This window comes from Phalaenopsis equestris, unplaced genomic scaffold, assembly GCF_001263595.1.
Source record: "Phalaenopsis equestris unplaced genomic scaffold, ASM126359v1 Scaffold232725, whole genome shotgun sequence".
Classification (NCBI taxonomy): Eukaryota; Viridiplantae; Streptophyta; class Magnoliopsida; order Asparagales; family Orchidaceae; genus Phalaenopsis; species Phalaenopsis equestris.
This window is the reverse complement of record NW_018250688.1, coordinates 134,210-153,503: the sequence shown is the minus strand read 5'-3', so window position 1 is coordinate 153,503 and position 19,294 is coordinate 134,210. Positions and strand designations below refer to the sequence as shown.

At 32.1% G+C, this 19,294-nt stretch overlaps 1 protein-coding gene across 3 annotated transcripts in view; it reads right to left on the bottom strand.

The window, feature by feature from the left end:
* LOC110038375 (peptidyl-prolyl cis-trans isomerase CYP57) overlaps positions 1–19,040 on the bottom strand; it is a 22,991-nt gene extending 3,951 nt beyond the window's left edge. For all 3 annotated transcript variants that reach the window (XM_020743191.1, XM_020743193.1, XM_020743192.1), the window contains exons 1-7: positions 18,701–19,040; positions 9,673–9,851; positions 9,509–9,610; positions 8,951–9,054; positions 8,701–8,842; positions 7,471–7,720; positions 5,196–5,232 (exon numbers count right to left, since the gene is read on the bottom strand). In XM_020743191.1, coding sequence (XP_020598850.1) covers positions 5,196–5,232; positions 7,471–7,720; positions 8,701–8,842; positions 8,951–9,054; positions 9,509–9,610; positions 9,673–9,851; positions 18,701–18,920 — 1,034 coding nt within the window. In that variant the 5' untranslated portion in view covers positions 18,921–19,040. The remainder of the gene's footprint in view (positions 1–5,195; positions 5,233–7,470; positions 7,721–8,700; positions 8,843–8,950; positions 9,055–9,508; positions 9,611–9,672; positions 9,852–18,700) is intronic.
* Positions 19,041–19,294: the final 254 nt, after the last annotated feature.

Genomic DNA, 19,294 nt, shown 5'->3' with positions numbered 1-19,294 from the left:
GTTGGCCTTTAAAAGAGAAGCATAATAATAAGTTAAGTGTTGCCGAGATGAGAATGATTAGGTGGATGAGTGGCTTTACACTTAGAGACAAAATGCGGAATGAATATATTCGTGATAGGGTTGGTGTAGCTCCTGTGACAGACAAAATTAGAGAAAGTCGTCTTAGATGGTTTGGTCATATTAAACGTCGACCATTAGATGATCCGATTAGGAGAGTAGGTGTTTTAACTTCGACTAGTGTTAAGAAAGGCAGAGATAGACCTAGGAAGACTTGGGCTTATTGTATTAAAAATGATCTTAATTTACTAGAACTAAATGAAAATATGACACTAAATACGACGCAATGGAGAAAAAGGATTCATGTAGCCGACCCCACGTAGTGGGATTAAGGCTTTGTTGTTGTTGTTGTTGTTGTTGTTTTATCAATTTTTTTATGCAAAAGAAAGGAATGCATGCATCGAACTGGAGAGCGATTGAGAGAGAGAGAGAGAGTTGACATTGACAAGAAAAAAATAAAAATGGAAATAAAAGATGTTTTCAACGCAAAGCATAAATGGATTAACTCACATAAGGAAAAGGCATACAAAACTGGAATAAGAAAATTCTTTGCTTCACTTCTGGAACAAAGAGAAAGTTCAACCTGCTGCAGCCATGAAAAACAAGAGAATACATGCTACCGTGTGACAATAATTAAATTACTTCAGAACCATGGAAATATATAGGTAATGTTAGAGTAAATATCAGTAGTAGAAGGTAATGTAAAGATTCATAGCAAAGGAAGCAACGCTTCTAGCATATGAACATGGAACATAAACACTAGGATGCCGAATATAAAGTGGACGATGAATCTTATTGCTAACAAAGCTTATGCAAACTCTATCAATATTCTGACAAAACCAAAACCTTATTCTAACCGCAAATCCTATTAGTCCTGACAATTTATAGATCAATAAATTGAATCCCTCTGATATCAAAAACACTTCAAGGAAAATACATGCAAAACATGCAATAACAAGACATACAAGAAGGCAGTTTCTGGAAAGCGACAATATTGATAACACTGGATCATGGCCTACTTTATTCTTCCTGGAAAAAAATAAAAAAGACAAGCATCATAATAAGCAAATTCTGAACATAAATTGCAAGGTAATTTGTGAGGTTCTCTCACAAACAATAAGATTGGAGTTGAAAAAGTGTTAGTACCAGAATGCATAATATAATAGACACCTATAAACGTGAAGTTCATGTCTGTTACAGGCGGCCACAAGTGAAAATTCGACCTTCACAAAAAAAATAAATACATAAATACAACAACAAAGCCTTAATCCCACTACGTGGGGTCCTTTTTCTCCATTATGTCCTATTTAGTGTCATATTTTCATTTAGTTCTGATAAATTAAGATCATTTTTTATACAATAAGCCCAAGTCTTCCTAGGTCTACCTCTGCCTTTCTTAGCATAAGTCGAATATAAAACATCTACTCTCCTAATCGGATCATCAAATGGTCGACGTTTAATATGACCAAATCATCTAAGACGACTCTCTAATTTTGTCTGTCACTAGAGCTACACCAACCCTATAACGAAGATATCATTTCACATTTTGTCTCTAAGTGTAAAGCCACTCATCCACCTAATCATTCTCATCTCGGCAACACTTAACTTAATATTATGCTTCTCTTTTATAGGCTAACATTCAACGCCATAGAGCATTGCAGGTCTCACCACCATCCATCTTATAATTAAATTTTCCTTTCAGTCTTAGCGGTACTTTTCTATCACACAAAAGACCCGAAGCATTCCTCCACTTCAACCAACCAACTTGAATTCTACCATTAACATCCCCATCTATATCACCATCACTTTGAACAACAAACCCGAGATATCTAAATCGTTCACACCTTTTAATAATTTGATCACCACAAGTTACACTTCTGTCACTAGAGCTACTACAACTAAAATTACATTCCATGTGTTCAATTTTAGTTCTACTCAAATGAAGGCTTAGACTCCAATATAGGCCTCCATAATTCAAGTTTTTCCTATGTTTTTCTCTCATCTTATGTCCAAAAGAAGGATATCATCAGCAAAAAACATACACCAATGTACATTCTCCTGTAAATGTACAAAAAGGGATAATGTCCAGTAAGACCATCCGAGCCCATCCGTAACTAAAGCAAAAGGATATGGGCTTAAAGCCGATCCCTGATGTAATACAATAGAAATAGGAATAAAATTGGTCAATCCACCTTCAGTTTGAACACAAGTAACAACTCTAGTATACATAACTTTAATGATTTGAATATAAGTCATATCAACACCTTCCTTCTCAAGAACTCTTTAAAGGATATCTATTGGAACCTTATCGTAATCTTTATCTAAACCGATAAAAGACAAATGTAAATCATCCTTATTATCTCTGAACTTCTCCTTATTATCTCTGAACTTCTCCATCAAATCTCTCGATAAATGTATAGCTTCCATAGTAGATCTATCTGGCATAAATCCAAATTTATTATGAGAAATCTTTGTAATACGTCTTAACATATGTTCAATTACCATCTCCTATAATTTTAATAAATGATACATCAACTTAACTCTTCTATAATTTGCAGACTCTTGTGCATCCCCTTTACTCTTAAAAATGGGGATCAAAATACTCTTCCTCCACTCCTCAGGCATCTTTTTAGTTTTTAAAATAATATTAAATAGTTTAATAAACCAAGAAACTCCCACATCTCCTAAAAATTTCCACAGTTCAAGTGGGATATCATCAGGTCCAACAAACTTTCCACCCTTGGTTTTCCTTAAAGCTTCCTCAATTTTTAAAGCCTCATCAACTTCTTTTTTACTAATGCGTACTAATGCGACGGTATAAATAAAATATTTTATTATTATTAACGATATTAAGATCACTAAGGTCGATCGTATCTTCAAAAACTTCATTAAAAAGTTTATCAAAATAACTCACCCGCCTATGTTGAATATTTTTTTCTAAAAAAAACACTTTTTGATTTTCATCATTAATACACTTGAGTTGAATCTTTGCTTTTCTTTTCTCTTTGTTTGACTTGTTTATTCATATATTTTTCACCCTCCTTAGAATCTAATTTGTTATAAAGATCACTAAAAGAAAAATTTTAGCATCACAGATTGTACTTTTAGACTCCCTGCAAGTCGTTTGATATTTTTCCCAGTTATTTAAGTTTTTACATTTAAACCAATTTTTAAAAGATACCTTCTTATATTTTATCTTTTCTTCCCATTTTTATTTCAACGCCAATAATTTTTATTTATAGAAACTTTTTTTTTATTCTCCAAATACATCTTTTGCTACTTGTTTAATAGTATTTGTTATGTTATCCCACATAGTAATTGTTTCTTCATGAACATCCCAAATTTTGAAATCTAAAATTTTATTTGTCTTTGTCTTTTAGGTTCCTCTTCTTTTAGGTTCCTCTATCTAATTCTACGATGATGAGTCTAGTATTCTTTATTTTACAACTCTTCATCTTAAAATCTAGAACTAATAATCGATATTGGGTACTGAACTCCTCACTTGGAATGACCTTACAAATTTTACAATCTCGACGATCTCTTCTTCTATAAGAAAAACAATCAAGTTGTGTTTTATTAGATCTATTCTTATAAGTAATAAGATGTTCATCTCTTTTCTTGAATAAAGTATTAGTAATAACAAAATCACACGCTAAAGCAAAATCTAAAATGACTCTAACTTCGTCATTAGTCACTCCAAAACCTTCGCCACCATGAATATTTTTCAAGTCTTCCACCACTCTATCGACATGTCCATTTAAATCTTCTCCAATAAAAATTCTTTCTTCAACAAAAAAATATTAAATAAAAAGCAATTTGAATCTCAACAAAAAAGAGTAAAAACCCCAAGCACAAATGTGATCTGTCAGATTAGTAAGAGAAAATGTTGTTTGTTAAAATTTTTTTCAAAATTTAAAATTTGCTCCAAACTTGAATATATTCCAAAATCTGAATACATCAAGAACTATTTCGTAACTATTTAATCTGTTATCCATTTGAACTTAAACATTGAAAATCCTGCTATATGCCCTCACGTCCACGCCTGATCCTGCGAATGTCTCTACCGCCACTTCTCCTCTAAGCCTCTCTTATTGTTGTCGGTTACCCTTCTTCCTATTTTTAGTCCATGGCCGGACAGAAAGAAATTCACTACAATGATGATTCTAATGATGAACCTCTAAGTGATAAGATTAAGAAATACAATTGAATTCATAAAATATGAAAACAGACTACTTATGTATTAAAAGTGGAAGAGACTTTGTATTTAGTATTACTTGTAGTCATGTAAGACTATTGACACTCCTACTTCATCTTTTTTTTATCTTATCACTATTATGTTAGTATGCTATTTATTATTCCATAACTAAATGGCTTAAATTTTGAGACTTATGCCTCAAAATGCCTAGAGTCTAATAACTTGCCTCACGGAAGAATACATCACAATACCAATTGTGTAATTTCAAACATTGATCAAACTCCATTTTCATCATGGGGAATACGTTGCAGGATCAATTAGATAAAAGGGATTCCACATTAAACATTTTGGATATAAAATTTCATTAAACAAGAACAAAATTTCCAAATAAATAGACTGAAAAACTTGTCTTACTATATTTAATGTTAAAAGCCAAATGAAAGAGGATTCTCAGAAACCAAAAAACCAAATACCTCTTTCAAGTTCTATTTACATTAAAAATTGTGAAAACTCTGCAAAATGATAAAGTCATAAACTTCATTAGATCTATCCTGTATAAAGAAACATTTAAAAAAACAAATTTAAATTCTAGAAATAGATTGTTGGAAATGACAGAATCGAAAAAAAAATTACAAAATATGTGCTATAGAGATTTAAACATCAAGATGCTGAGCTTAGATGATAGGTAATGCATGGATTCCCATGTATGCTCAGATACTGATAACATCAGGTGATTGGGAAGTTATGAAGGGTTAGTAAAAAAATTATTACCAATAATCAACAATAAGGTTCGGTATTAATATAATAACATGAGGCACCAAACCAAAATAACTGCAGCAATCAATATGAGAAGCAATTAAAACTAATGCAGCCCCTCACATTTAATTAAGAAAATGTTAAGTTGCTAAGACAAATTATCACATATCCAGACTAGAAGCTATACCTTGGAGATGGCACTCTGCCATTCTTGGTGGATTTACCTACCATAAAAGCAATAAGAAAAAGACAGATTAGTTAACATAATCAATGAATAAGTTAGAATAAAATAAGGGTAGATTAAAGAGCAAACAGGCAAGCCCAGCTGAGCATAGTATTCTAAGCAAGCCCAATGCAGACATGTAAAATATAATATCATCTGCAGCAAAAATAAAGGTACAAAATATATGGTTAAACTTTGCATCTGTTAAAAGGTTTAAAGTTTGAGAGCCATGACCCTAGGGCTAAGTAGAGCAGGCATTTTCCAATTCATACTGAAAATCATACTATGGCTCTTCATTTTTTTTTCCTAAGTTTGTATGTTAAGAAGAAAATTTTGTTTTAACCTGATGAGCGTTGCGGGCGTATAGGAAAAAATGGCCAATAGATACAAGGAAAATTAGAAGCATTTATTTGAAAGTTTGTAAGCTAAGCAGGGTAGTGAATGTGCAAAACCATATATGTCTAGAATTATGGGCGTAAAAATAGATTAAAATGAGCCTTCATCCTTGAATGTTCAATATGAATCACAATAATCCAACATCCAAAAAAGGTGGCTTGGCCCTCAATTAATGATTCACTTTTACATGTAGCAAAGTAAGAAAAAATGAAAAAACAAATGAAAAAAAAAGGTAGCCTGATAAGGTTCACAGGGAAAAAAAAGTTGTTTTATCATTCATTATGAACAAGAACAACTATATGTAAGTAACCCATCATGTCTAAGCGTATACATAAATACTTTTAATAGAATATTAAGAAAATTTAAACGCAAATATACTAACACAAATGAGCTCAGTTGGTGTACTCCTTGATTTCCAAAATTGTAGTCCAGGATTCGAGGGGCACATATGCTGCAACATTCCCTGGCTCAACGTGGAATTCAGATTGATAGTGGCCTTATTTGTAATTGGCCACGTGCCCTACCTAACTATTTACTGTAAAGTGGCCGCATGCCTAGGGCTGTCAAAAAAGCTCGTTGTTCGCGAACAACTAATGTTCGGTTCGTTCGTTAAGTAAACGAGCAGAACACGAACAAGTTTTTAAAGCTCGAATTATAAACGAGCGGAACACGAACAGTTCTTTGTTCGCTCGTGTTTGGCTCGTGTTAGCTCGAAAAAAAAATAAAATTATATAAAAATCATAACATCTCAAGTGGTAAAGTGGTTAGTCCCTTATTTTGTATATATTTGGTCTAGGTTTGAATCCCACGATTTACATCTATTTTATTCAATTTAATTTTAACGAGCCAATTTCGAGCCGAACACTAGCCGAACACGAACACATTGTTCACGAGCCAATTTCGAACACGAGCCGATTTCAAACACGAGCTATTTCGAACGAGCCGAACACGAGCCAAGCCTGATCTTGCTCAAGCTCGGCTCGTTTACAGCCCTACGCATGCCCTACTAACAATTAATACAAACATTTGGGATAGATTTATTTTTTTAGTAAAAAAGAACAAATAGTTAAACAAGACAAATAAAGCGGAACATGAATCAAAATAATATCAAATAAAAAATGGTTGTTCCCAAGCATAAGAACATTAAGAGATAATACAAATGTTAGGTACAATAAAATGGTAAATAACTCAAATGCAACGAATTATTGGTAATGTTATGTCGTCCCAAATATCGATATTTTCAAAAACTGGAAAACAATTCTTTCTTCATTCAAGCTAAAAATTAAATTTAAATCATATGGTTTCATTCATAAAAACAAGAATCATGGCAAAGATACTCAACCACTTCTATGTTCATCTTTCAATGAAACCAAGGAGAGTACACACAACCATCTTTTAGTTAAGCAAATGATTAGCAAGGCAATGAGATGGATTAAAACAGAGGGCAAACTAACAACAGTATTCCTTAAATGGCGGGTTTTATAAATGAAGAGAAGAGTAATTGAACTCCTGTGGATATGGCTAGAAATAACATCATGGCCACCATAACAAAAAAGGTGACTGAATTTGAGGATACATGTAAGAAGATATGTTTGGGTTTACAAACTTTATTATAATTTAAAGGAAGAACTCAAGGTCAGGAAATCATAACAGCATTTTCCTTCTATAACATTAAGCACCAGATATATTGCTTATATGTTCAGATTTCAATAAAATAAAATAAAAAACAGGCACTAAATGAACACATCCTAACTCTGTAGAAACAAGTTTAAGAAAATAATTTCACTATGTTATATGAGCAAAGTAAAACAAATTGTAGCATGAACACAGTGTAGGAAATTACTTCCACCAGATGCAGAAAATTTTTCACCAGAAACAATGTTTCCTAGTTCCCTGCGTTTTCTTAGAATTTGTGAGCGCATTTTTGCATCAAATTTGTCATCATCATCATCATCATCATCATCATCATCATCATGGCCAATAGAATAAGGCATATCAATTTCCTTATCTTTATTGGGGCCATTTCTCTTTGAGGTTAATGCCTCCCTGACTGACAGCTGGATTCCTCTCTTAATCTCAATTTCCACAGAATTCTGCATGAAAAGGAATCATCTCCTCAATTTATACCAAGAATTATAGGTTAAAGCAAATTAGTAGCTGCATCTAAATCAGAATAAGAAATAATACTCCTGATAGGCCGACAAATTAGAAGATTTTTTTATTATTACTTTTAGGGAATTTAAATCTTCGCCATCTGTATGGAAGTTCAAGGATAACAAGAGCTACTAGAATAAAGCTATTCTAGAAAAAAGAACAGAAGAATAAAGATGATAAGCGCAATATGTAGAAAGAAGTTTGCAGGTTTGAGTGCAAACCATATCATTTCTGCATGTTTACTACAAAATTTATTTCGCTTGAAAATAGCATACATTACAATCAGAAAGAAAAAGGAAAATGACGACCCGATACAAAAAATTTAAAAGATACACTCATCTATGGAATGATTATAAACGAAACACAATGTAAATGGCATTCAATGTGGATGTACTAAGAACAAGTTGTAGATCTGAGTTGAATTCTAACTTTTCTCTACCTCAACATGAAGGTGTTGGTTTGACTTGTGCCTAAGAATAACAACACTTGAATTATGTTTATTTCTACAAATGAATAGGGTATAACGGAGACCTGATTTCCAGTTATCCAGAATCTGAATCTGATAGATATGTGGATATGATCCAGTAACAACAGCGAATAGATTTGAAGTGATCCATGGTCCTCAACCTCCTCCTAATCACACAAATAGTAATCTCCTGAACTAAAGTTATTTGTTTTTCCAATCACTCAGATGTAGAAAAATTCCATTAATAATATCAAGCCCCAAACTAGGGCTTAAATTGATCAAATTAATAGTCTTAAATAAAAATCATGAAGTAGCATTTGTAATTACAAGTACTGGCATCTTCTTTGATATGAAAAAGAATTACAAAATAGCCTCAAAGATAGTGTGAATAACAGGAAAAAATGAACAAAAGAAGCACAATGAAAATAGAATACAATACTCAAAAGATTTTACCATCTGATCTTCTGTTGGTTCTCCTTTAAGGAAACAGGGATCATCCAACACATCATGAATGCTCCTAATCTTATCCTTGATGCTTTTTGTCTCTTTCTCATCCTCTTCAACCTCATCCCCAAAGGATAATACATTTAGCTTCCTACGAATTTGAGTTCCACGAGAGTAAATTTGGTTTAAGAGGCAAATCCATGTAACTATTTTCGGAATTTCACCTGCAATTGAAAACTGAAGTATGAATAATACTCACTTAATAGCCTTTTGCTTTTGCTCATTTTGATCATTATCAGACTTGGCTGGAGGAACAAGCCTGACCTGCCTCGGGACTATATCATCAAAAGGATTCCACAACACCTAGCAAGATAACATTGACTCTAGTAAACTCAGTGTTATAACATGAAATCTGTCAAAACAACAAAAACATAACAGCGCAGAAACATAAGACAGAAAGGGAAAAACATATGTTTCATTAAAACACAAGTTTCAATATAGAGGACTAACAAAATCTTAGCCAATGGCTCTCAAATTGCTAAGGAATAAATAAGCTGTTGAATTAATAAATAATAGTGTAAAAGATTTCCCGACTTGATGTGAATTCCATTATTCGCTCACAATTTCCATTATAAGACAGCTGTAACTAAAAATAAGGGAGGAAAAAATAAAGAAATATAAGCAAGAGAATCACAAGATTTTTAAAAGCATGAAATGGATTAATTCACAAAACATTGGACATGAAAAGGTAAAGGCCAACGTTTTCCACCAGCCACAAAACTTTTTTTAAAAAGGGATTATTTGACAGTCTACCTACCTCAACAGAAAGAATTTTTGGAGCTGGATAAATTGGCCTGTCATCTTTATCCGTTTCAACATCACCCAACTTGAGAAAATTATAAATGGAATCTCCAGTAACCTGCACAGATTGAAGTTCGTTCCAATTAAATTTCCACAAAATACTAAAACATTAAAACATACCTTTCCATATATAGTGTTTTTGTGATCAAGCCAATCACATCTGTCCAATGTCATAAAAAATTGGCTTCCATTAGAATGGGGAGAACCAGCATTAGCGCATGCCACCAAGCCCCTATGGTTAAATCTTAAGCGCGAATGGAACTCATCAGCAAAGGTAGCTCCGTAGATGCTTTCACCGCCTGGAAGTTGAGCAAATATCACATGTATATGATAACAAAACACACAATATTTTAAGTCACATACAAAGATACAATGTGTATAAGAAAATGTTGAAATAAAAATAATATGAAAGCAAATGACCTACTAGGAAAACAGTGCAATGTTTTGCCCTATTTGATGATGTAATAGAAATAGAAGCGGGATACCAGAAAATACATACAAATCCTTAGAAAAACAGATACAGCATGAAAAAGTTTAACAAAGTCATGATAACAAAATACCATTTGATTGTATACAAAATGCTTGATTAAAAAACAAAACCTAAAAAAAATAATGCGCTGGTCACACAACATTAGAAACTCATCAACGAAGAGCAACTCTACAAAGTTATTGACTGAATTTTCATTTTTGTATGGCTTTTGAATATTTTATAGATCAAGTTAATGATCATAAAGAAAACATAACTACTATTAGTTACTAATTACTCTCTTGAGAGTAGAGTGGTCAAAACGGCTTGTTCGCGAAAAATTCGTGTTCGACTCTTTAAGTAGTTTTTGTTTTATTCGTTCGCTAAGCAAATGAACCAAACACAGATAATTTTTTTTGTGCTCGATATATAAACGAGCCAAAGATGAACAAAGATTTGTTTGTTCGTGTTCAGCTCATTTTGAGCTCGAAATAATCAAATTATATATATGTGTGTTTGTGTGTGTGATATAAATATACTTGATGAGTATTATGTTTAAATAATTTAATGGACTAAATGGTACAAAGATTAATAAAAAATTAAAATTTTTAATTTAGAAAAAAAAAATCATAAATTTTATTTAAATGAATATTTTAATATTAATAATATGATTTAAATCTCGCACATACCCTTAACATCCTACGACTGTGTGACTAGAGTTGAACATGAACAATTTTTTTGTGTTCGGTATATAAACAAACCAAACACGAATAGTGGTATTTTTCAACAACCCGAACAAGAGCCGAGCCTGGGCTCGCTCAAGCTCAGCTCATTTATCCGCCACCCTTGGGAAGCAACCTTTTAATCATGGATGACAAAGATATCATTGTAGCAATTTCTCAAATATAGAGACACAAACAAGCCCTAATTGTATATCCCTAAGGCAAACAAGCCGAGCTGAAAAAAAACTTGTCACGTCTATCTAAAGATAGATTTGCTAGCCAGATCCACAAACATGATCGCTGCATAAGCCTAGATCGACTTGCCCGTCAAGTTCAGAGGGCCTCGCCGACCATGTTATATATAAATTGCTTAATTAGGTTCAACTCATCTACTTGCCAATAATAAGACACACTAACATATTGACAACAAAGAGAATATCCACCGGACTCAAGAATAACCTACTCCAAACTATCACTAAACTCAGAAGCTACTTGACCCACACTTCTAGAAGACTTAATGGACTTTCCACATCTGAAGGCCAATTACAATTCCAAGTCCAAGACTATATCCGAGCTACACGTCTTTTAATTTGCTATATTTTGTTAAATTCTTAGTACATGTACAACCCATCCTATAGCTTTATATCTAGAGCACAAAACCCAGATCCCTATCAATAAGTAACGGATTTCAGGTTGAACTAACTGTTGCAATTTCTTTATTCTGACTTTTGGGTTCAGATATTATTATTTGAGTCATGATAGTGTTTTATCTTTCTCTACCACATCTCTCTTTTTATTTCCACACTTTCTTTGACTTAATAATGTTATGGTATAATTTGTCACGACTCGGCCCAATGATTAAAATTAACCACTGTGGGATCGGACAGTCAGACGGTGAGTTAAAATATTGATGTCTAATTTCTATAAATAGTAATTAACAAAATGTAAAAGCTACTGATTAAATTAAATTAAAGTATTAAAATTATTGATTTCTATAATTTATCACGACTCGCTACTGATTGTTTACATCTTTTATAAACATTTTTTCTTTTTTCGCTCATCTTTTAATCAACTAATTTAATCTAAAAATTATTTTTAAGCAGCAGTGAGCTAAACAAGTCAGTGAATGCTCATACTTATAAACCATAGTAGTACAAGTGAAAAGAAAGCAATATGCAGGCTAGTTAAACTTTTTAATAAGCTAATATAAATATTTGATGATATTCAAAAAGTTTTACTATATCAATAGCATATCAATATCATTTCATGTCTTTACAACCGTCATAAGAGTACCATCTTAAAATTGTGTCTATTAAGAAACATCAATATCAATAACCTTTTTCATATACGTGCATGGATACCTTAGTGTTTCCTCACTAGTATCATCAATGAATTACTCCATTATAGTCGGTCATGCATATATAAGCAATTAATATAAACATAATGTTTGTGTATTTGTCGCATTCAACCTTGCATACTATAAAACATACACCAGACGCATATGAGTAAGTAATTACAACATTTATAAGAATATAACCGATAAAGAAAAATATCTCAATCAGTATGAAGCATGTGCAAGTGTCATTAACTGCAAAATAGTTGAGAAAAAATAAATTATTATTATAGGTTAAAGTATAAGTACTCATTTCGATAACGATTAATTTGTCATTGAATTTATCTTAGCCTCGACTCTTTTAAAATTTAAGCCTACAATAAATATAGGTAGAAAATTTAAATAATTTATTATTTTAATTAAATTATTAACTTTTCATTATTTAAGTATTAAATTTATATATTTATTTGATATAATCCTAATTAAATATATTTATGTATGTGTGTGTGTGTGTGTGTTACACATATATATATATATATTTAAAAAATCCATATTAAAATAGAAAAGATACAGATAGACTGTATGAAAAAACCCAAAAAAGGCACCCAACCCACAAGGTACAACACAAAGATCCCAAAAAAGAAAAGATACATGTAAACCAGAAAAACCAAAACTGCCAGATCGCAGAAACAAGTTGCGAGGGACGACCCAATTTAGTCTTGTCTCTGCCTCTAGTTCTAAGAAGAGAGTCAGCTAACAAATTGTTGAGTTTCGTGTCATCACCCGAAGTAACCAATGCTCATCACTTTTCATAAATAAAGTATTAGCACTAATGAAATCATATGCTAAAACAAAATCAAATATAATTCTACCTTCTTCATTAATAACTCTAAAACCGTAACTATCATGAATAACTCTAAAATCTTCTACTATACCAACATATCCATTTAAATCTCCTCCAATAAAACTCTTTCTTCAAGAGGTATCATTTGTATTAATTCTTTTTGTCATTCCAGAATTTTTCTTTAGATACTATATCTAAACCTACTTGAGAAGCATAAACACTTATAATATTAAAAATCTTAATATCAACAACAATCTTAAGGGCTATAATTCTACTTCCAATTCTACTCATTTTTACAAAATTATCATTCAAACATTTATCTATAATTACACCTAAACCATTTCTGGTGCAATTCCTACTTAAATACCAAATTTAAAACCTAAGCTATTAATCTCCTCAGTATTTTCTCTAACTTATTTAGTTTATTAAATACGTAAGATATTTATCTTCCTACGAACAATAATATCAATTAAGTTCATTAATTTACCAATGAGAGTAACTACATTCCAAGATCATATCCTAAAATTAGTGTCATGGGCTAATTTCTTTACCTGCATTCATCCGTAATGTGGAAACTCATACTTATTTTACACTACACCCGGACGCTGGTGTAGCAACCTTTGCACACTTTTCACTATATTCAGGTCATACAGCTCGTCGCTTTCAAGAGACGGCCTAGCATGTACACAAGAATTTAAGGAATTTATGTTATGATTTCTCAACAAAATTTTAAGGCTAGTTGTCAGCTGCCAAAACCCTCCACTTTTCATATCTGAGGCTTTGGACCTGACAATTATAATGGGATACAAGTTTGTTATTGTTGTTCTATAATCTAGAGTTGGTAATTATTATTCTGCATTAAGGATATGAAGGCATTACTTATACGGGGTAAAAGATGAACTTTTACTGAAATTTGTGAAAAAATTCATCTTCACGCAAAAAGAAATTAAACCTGAGACAGAGAAGATAGCTTGAGCTTATTAAAAAAATATGATCCAGGTATATATTATGGTCCCATCAGAGCAATGCAGTCGCCAATGTTTTGAATCATAAGCCCAAATGTAGTATAAACTAAAACGTTACTCAGAAGTCAAAAATAATCAAATAAATGAATGTTTTATGGTTGAAGATCAAAGGATCTAACGATGCTAGTTATATCAAATGATGCATCTAATAGTGATCAACAAATTTTAAGTAACGTAAAAAATTATCAGTCAAGAACAACAACAACAACAAGCCTTAATCCATGAATCCATTGCATCCTATTAAATGTCATATTTTTCATTTAATTCTAATAAATTAAGATCATTTCTTTATATAATATGTCCAAGTCTTTTTAGGTCTACCTCTATCTTTCTTAATATAAGTTAAATCTAAAATAACTACTCTCCTAGCCAAACCATCAGATTGTAGATGTCTAATTTGACCAAATCATCTAAGAAAACTAATTTTGTCCGCCACAGGAGCCACGCCAACTGTATCACAGACATACTCATTTCACATTTTGTCCCTAAGTGTAAAGCCACTCATCCACCTAAGCATTCCCATCTCAACAACAATTAACTTAATTTTATGTTTCTCTTTTAAAGGAAAACATTTTGCACCATAGAGCATTGCAAGTCTCATCACCATCTCATAAAATTTTACTTTCAGTCTGAGCAGTACTTTTCTACGACATAGTAGGCCCGAAGCATTCCACTACTTCAAACAACTAACTTAAATTCTACTAATAACATCCCCATCTATATCATCATCACTTTGAACAATAGGTCCAAGATATCAAAAGCATTCACACATTTTAATAATTTGATCATCCATAGTACAGCTATGTCACTAGAGCTACTACTAATAAAATTACATTCCACGTATTAAGTTTTAGTTCTACTCAAATGATGGCCTTAGACTCCAATGTATACCTCCATAATTCAAGTTTTTCTTCAGCTCTATCTCTGGCCTTATCCACAAGAACGATATCATCAGCGAAAAGCATACACGAAGTTACATCCTCCTGTAAATGTCCAGTAAAAGCATCTATAACTAAAGCAAAAAGATATGGGCTTAAAGCCGTCGCTGATGTAATCTAACTGAAATACAAAAATATTTGGTCAATCCTCATTCTGTTCGAACACAAGTAACAACTCTAGTATACATATATTTAATGACTTGAATATAAATCAAACATATGAACAACTTCTTCTCTAGAACCTCTAAAGGATATCTCTTGAAAACTTACAATAAGCTTTTCTAAATCAATAAAAATCATATGTAGATCCTCCTTGTTCTCTCTGTACTTCTCTATCAAACCTCTCAATAAATGTATAGCTTCCATAGTAAAACTGTCTGAGATAAATCCAAACTGATTATGAAAAATTTTTGTAATACATATTAACTATGTTCAATTACCCTCTCCTATAACTTTAAAGTATGACATGTTAACTTAATTCCTCTATAATTTCCACGCTCTCGTGCATCCCCTTTATTTTAAAAATGAGGACCAAAATATTCTTCCTCCACTTCAAAGGCATCTTTTTAGTTTTTAAAAAATATTAAAGAGTTTCGTAAGCCAAGGAACTCATCTCCTAAATATTTTCACAATTCAATCGAGATATCATCAAGTCCTACAGACTTTCCACCTTGATTTTCTTTAAAGCCTCCTTAACTTCTTTTTTATTAATGCGATGGTAAAATTAAAATATTTTATTATTATTAATGATATCAAGATCGTTAATAGCGATTGTATTTATGGAAACTTCATTGAAAAGTTTATTAAAATAACTCACTCATCTTTGTCAAATATCTTTTTTTTTTAAAAAAAAACACCTTTTTTATTTTCATTTTTAATACACTTTACTTGAGTTAAATCTTCACTTCTCTTTTCTCTTTATTTGACTAGTTTATACATATATTTTCCACCCTCTTTAGTATCTAATCTATTATAAAGATTAATAAAAACAGAATTTTTAACGTCACGGATTGTTCACTTAGACTTCCTATGAGTTATTTTATATTTTTCAAATATCTTTTTTAAGAAAAACATCTTGTTTATTTTCATTTTTAATACACTTTGCTTGAGTTAAATCTTCACTTTTCTTTTCTCTTTATTTGACTAGTTTATACATATATTTTTCACCCTCTTTAGTATCTAATCTATTATAAAGATCAATAAAAACAGGATTTTTAGCGTCACGGATTGTTCTCTTAGACTTCCTATGAGTCATTTTATATTTTTCACAGTTCTCTAAGCTTTTACATTTAAACCAATTTTAATAGCATAACTTCTAACATTTTATCTTTTCTTGAACATTTTTATTCCACCATCAATTATTTTTATTTATAAAACTTTTATGTTTGCTTCTCGATACATCTTTTGCACTTGTTAATAGTGTTTGTTAATTATCCCACATAGAATTTGCTTCTTCATGAACATCCCAAATCTCGAAATTATGAAGTTTACTCATAAAAAAAATTATTTATGCTTTTTAGGTGCCCCCATCTAATTCTATGACAATGGTTCCCAGTATTCTTTATTTTACAACTCTTTATCTTAAAATCCAGAAGTTCTATTGACTAATAATCAATGTTGAGTGCTTAAATTTTCACTTGGAATAAACTTACAATCTTTACATTCTCGATGATCTCTTCATCACATAAGAAAATAATTAATTTGTCTTTTATTAAATTCATTCTTATAAGTAATAATATGTTCATCTCTTTTTTTTTATAAAGTATTAGCAATAGTATTAACAAAATCAGATGTTAAAGCAAAATCTAATATAGTGGAGAAAACAAAAGAAAAATTAAAAAGGGGTTTGAACCATGACGATGCGAACAAAACAAAAAAAAGATTAAAATCTATAAAAAAAGTCCCATCAAGTTTTCCTTAAATTATTTGCCTACTTTTTGTAAGTATTGAATATCAATTATTGTGTTAATTAATATCTCACAAGAATACACCAAGAAAAGTCTGTAAAAATAAAAACACAAATAGCACAAAGAGACGTGCAAGGTATTAGCTTTACTTCCAAGTAAAAATTATCATCTCATTCTATTTTTCTTTTTTCAGTCGTCCTCCGAAGATATAACAAAATTTAAAATTTAAGTGAATATCCCTAAAGTGGAATCCCCGGAAAGAGGGACAAGAGAACAAGCTTGTCAAGCTAAGCTCATGACAATATCTCTAAGCCCTCAAGATGGATTAATCAATCAGATACATAAATGTGCTTGCTCGTAGAGCTATAGACAGATTTGCCGGCTAAGTTCAAACTGACACATTAACTAGATTACGGAGAGCTCACCCAGCCAAGTATGACAAAGCTACCCGCCAAGGACAAGGTAGACATTCATGTAAATAAAAGAGGAGATATCCACCAAAATCAAGAAGAAATTGCTCAAAGCTATCACAGAACTCACAAATTGAAACCACCCAGGTCATCACCAATGCCTAAAGAAGTTACTTGACCCACGGTTCTAGAGGGCCCATCAACTCAATATCCTATTGCCAATTAGTATTCCAAGTCCAATAAATCTGAGACTAGACTACAAAACGTTTTTTATTTTTTCCACATTATGTTATATTCTTATTACATGTTACAGCTCATTTTGCAGCTTTCATATTGGGTAAGAAACATCAAATTCCTACCTGTAAATTGAGGATTTTGGGGAGAGACAAGAACTTTGATTTTTATTCCAAATTTTTGGTTCACTTATTGTATTATTTGAGTCCTAATAATGACTTTCTCTTTCTCTGTCTGACCTCTCTCTTGTCTTTCATATTTTCTTTGAGCTAGTAGGGCTTTGATATAATAAGATCCAACACTAGCATTACAACTTTATACGATTTCTGTTTGGAATATTCATTATCTTAAGAGCATTTTTACCCCCTTTAGGATGGCATTCATTAAAATTGAATTAAGTTGTCCATTATCGATAGCATGCATTCATGCACATGGTCTAGACAGTGCTTGCACATGTGGCTAAGCGTAATAATTTTGCTAGCCTTATTCTATGTATATGACTTGAACATATCTATGCAAAACTACGTCACATTTTTTATCCATAAAATATAATTTTTTACCCATGATGTTTCATTGACTAACTTTAGGGACACCTGCCTAAGTGAAATAAGGAATATAGTATAATAGAAATGTTGTTTTTACTCTTAAAGCGGTTCCAAGATTGTGACAAGTCTTTAGTGTCAAAAAAGCTCATCAAACGCCTTTGTTGATAGACATCCAAATAGTTGAATCTTTTATACTAGAAACTCAAGTCATCCCTCAAAACATATAAAATCAAGAGCAACTCAATACATAAGTTTTTTATAAATTTCACTCCCGTACTTGAGGAAATATATATTTCCAAATTTCTTGATATATAACTGGGTGACAAAAAGTGAAATCCCTTTTTCCACTTCTTCCGATCGTAATTATTCAAACAACAACAAAATACAATATCCAAAAACTTAAACCGGTTTTCCTTTTGTCAGTCCCAGCCACCTCTAACTTGTAGCAGCAACAGCAGCAGCAAATTTCAATGGTTAGATTCAAGTTCAACAGAAAACCAAAATTTTTATCCCCATGAAAAATCTCAGAGCAAATTCAAGCAGCATAAAGCAAAACACTACAGAAAATAACTAATAAGAAAAGACATCAAATAGTCAGACAAAATCCTAGCAGACAACAAGTAGGACTTAAGCTTTATCCAATTCACCATATTAATGATAGTTTTAACTATGAATACTGACGAAGAAAATAATGAAACCCAATGACTCAGATTATAGCAATTACCGGTTCCGGTTCCGGTGGGATCTCCTCCCTGGACTAGGAATGACTTGATGATCCGGTGAAAGATGGTGCCGTCGTAGTAGTTCTCGAGGCACAGTTGTATGAAGTTACGGACGGCCTTCGGGGCTTCCTTGGGCCATAGCTCGATGTCGACTGGACCCATTGTCGTATTCAAAACCACCTTCCCTTTCGTGGGAGGCTCCAATACGTACACCGACGACATGGGAAGAACCGGAAAGCTGCCGGGATACCGTCTTCCCTGGATGTCTTTCAATTCTGGTGCCCTTCTCCTGACTTCGCCGTTCGGCTCAGTCCTGCCCAATTCCGCTTGATTAAGAGCCCGTTTGTGAAAGTTTTTTTTTTTTTTTTTTTTTTTTTTTTTGGATAAACTAAGGCTTTGTTTTGCACAGCTTTATCTCAATAAGCTCTTGCGGGAAAACCGACTGTCTGGTGCACTTGTGTGAAAGCAGCTGCAGAACAGCTGTTTTTGAAAAAAATGTCTATTTTACTTTTATTTGTCAAAACTGTTTAAAAGAATACAGTAAAATATTGTTAACTCCATAAGTAAAATTTATTCTGTAATAAATTATTGAAACT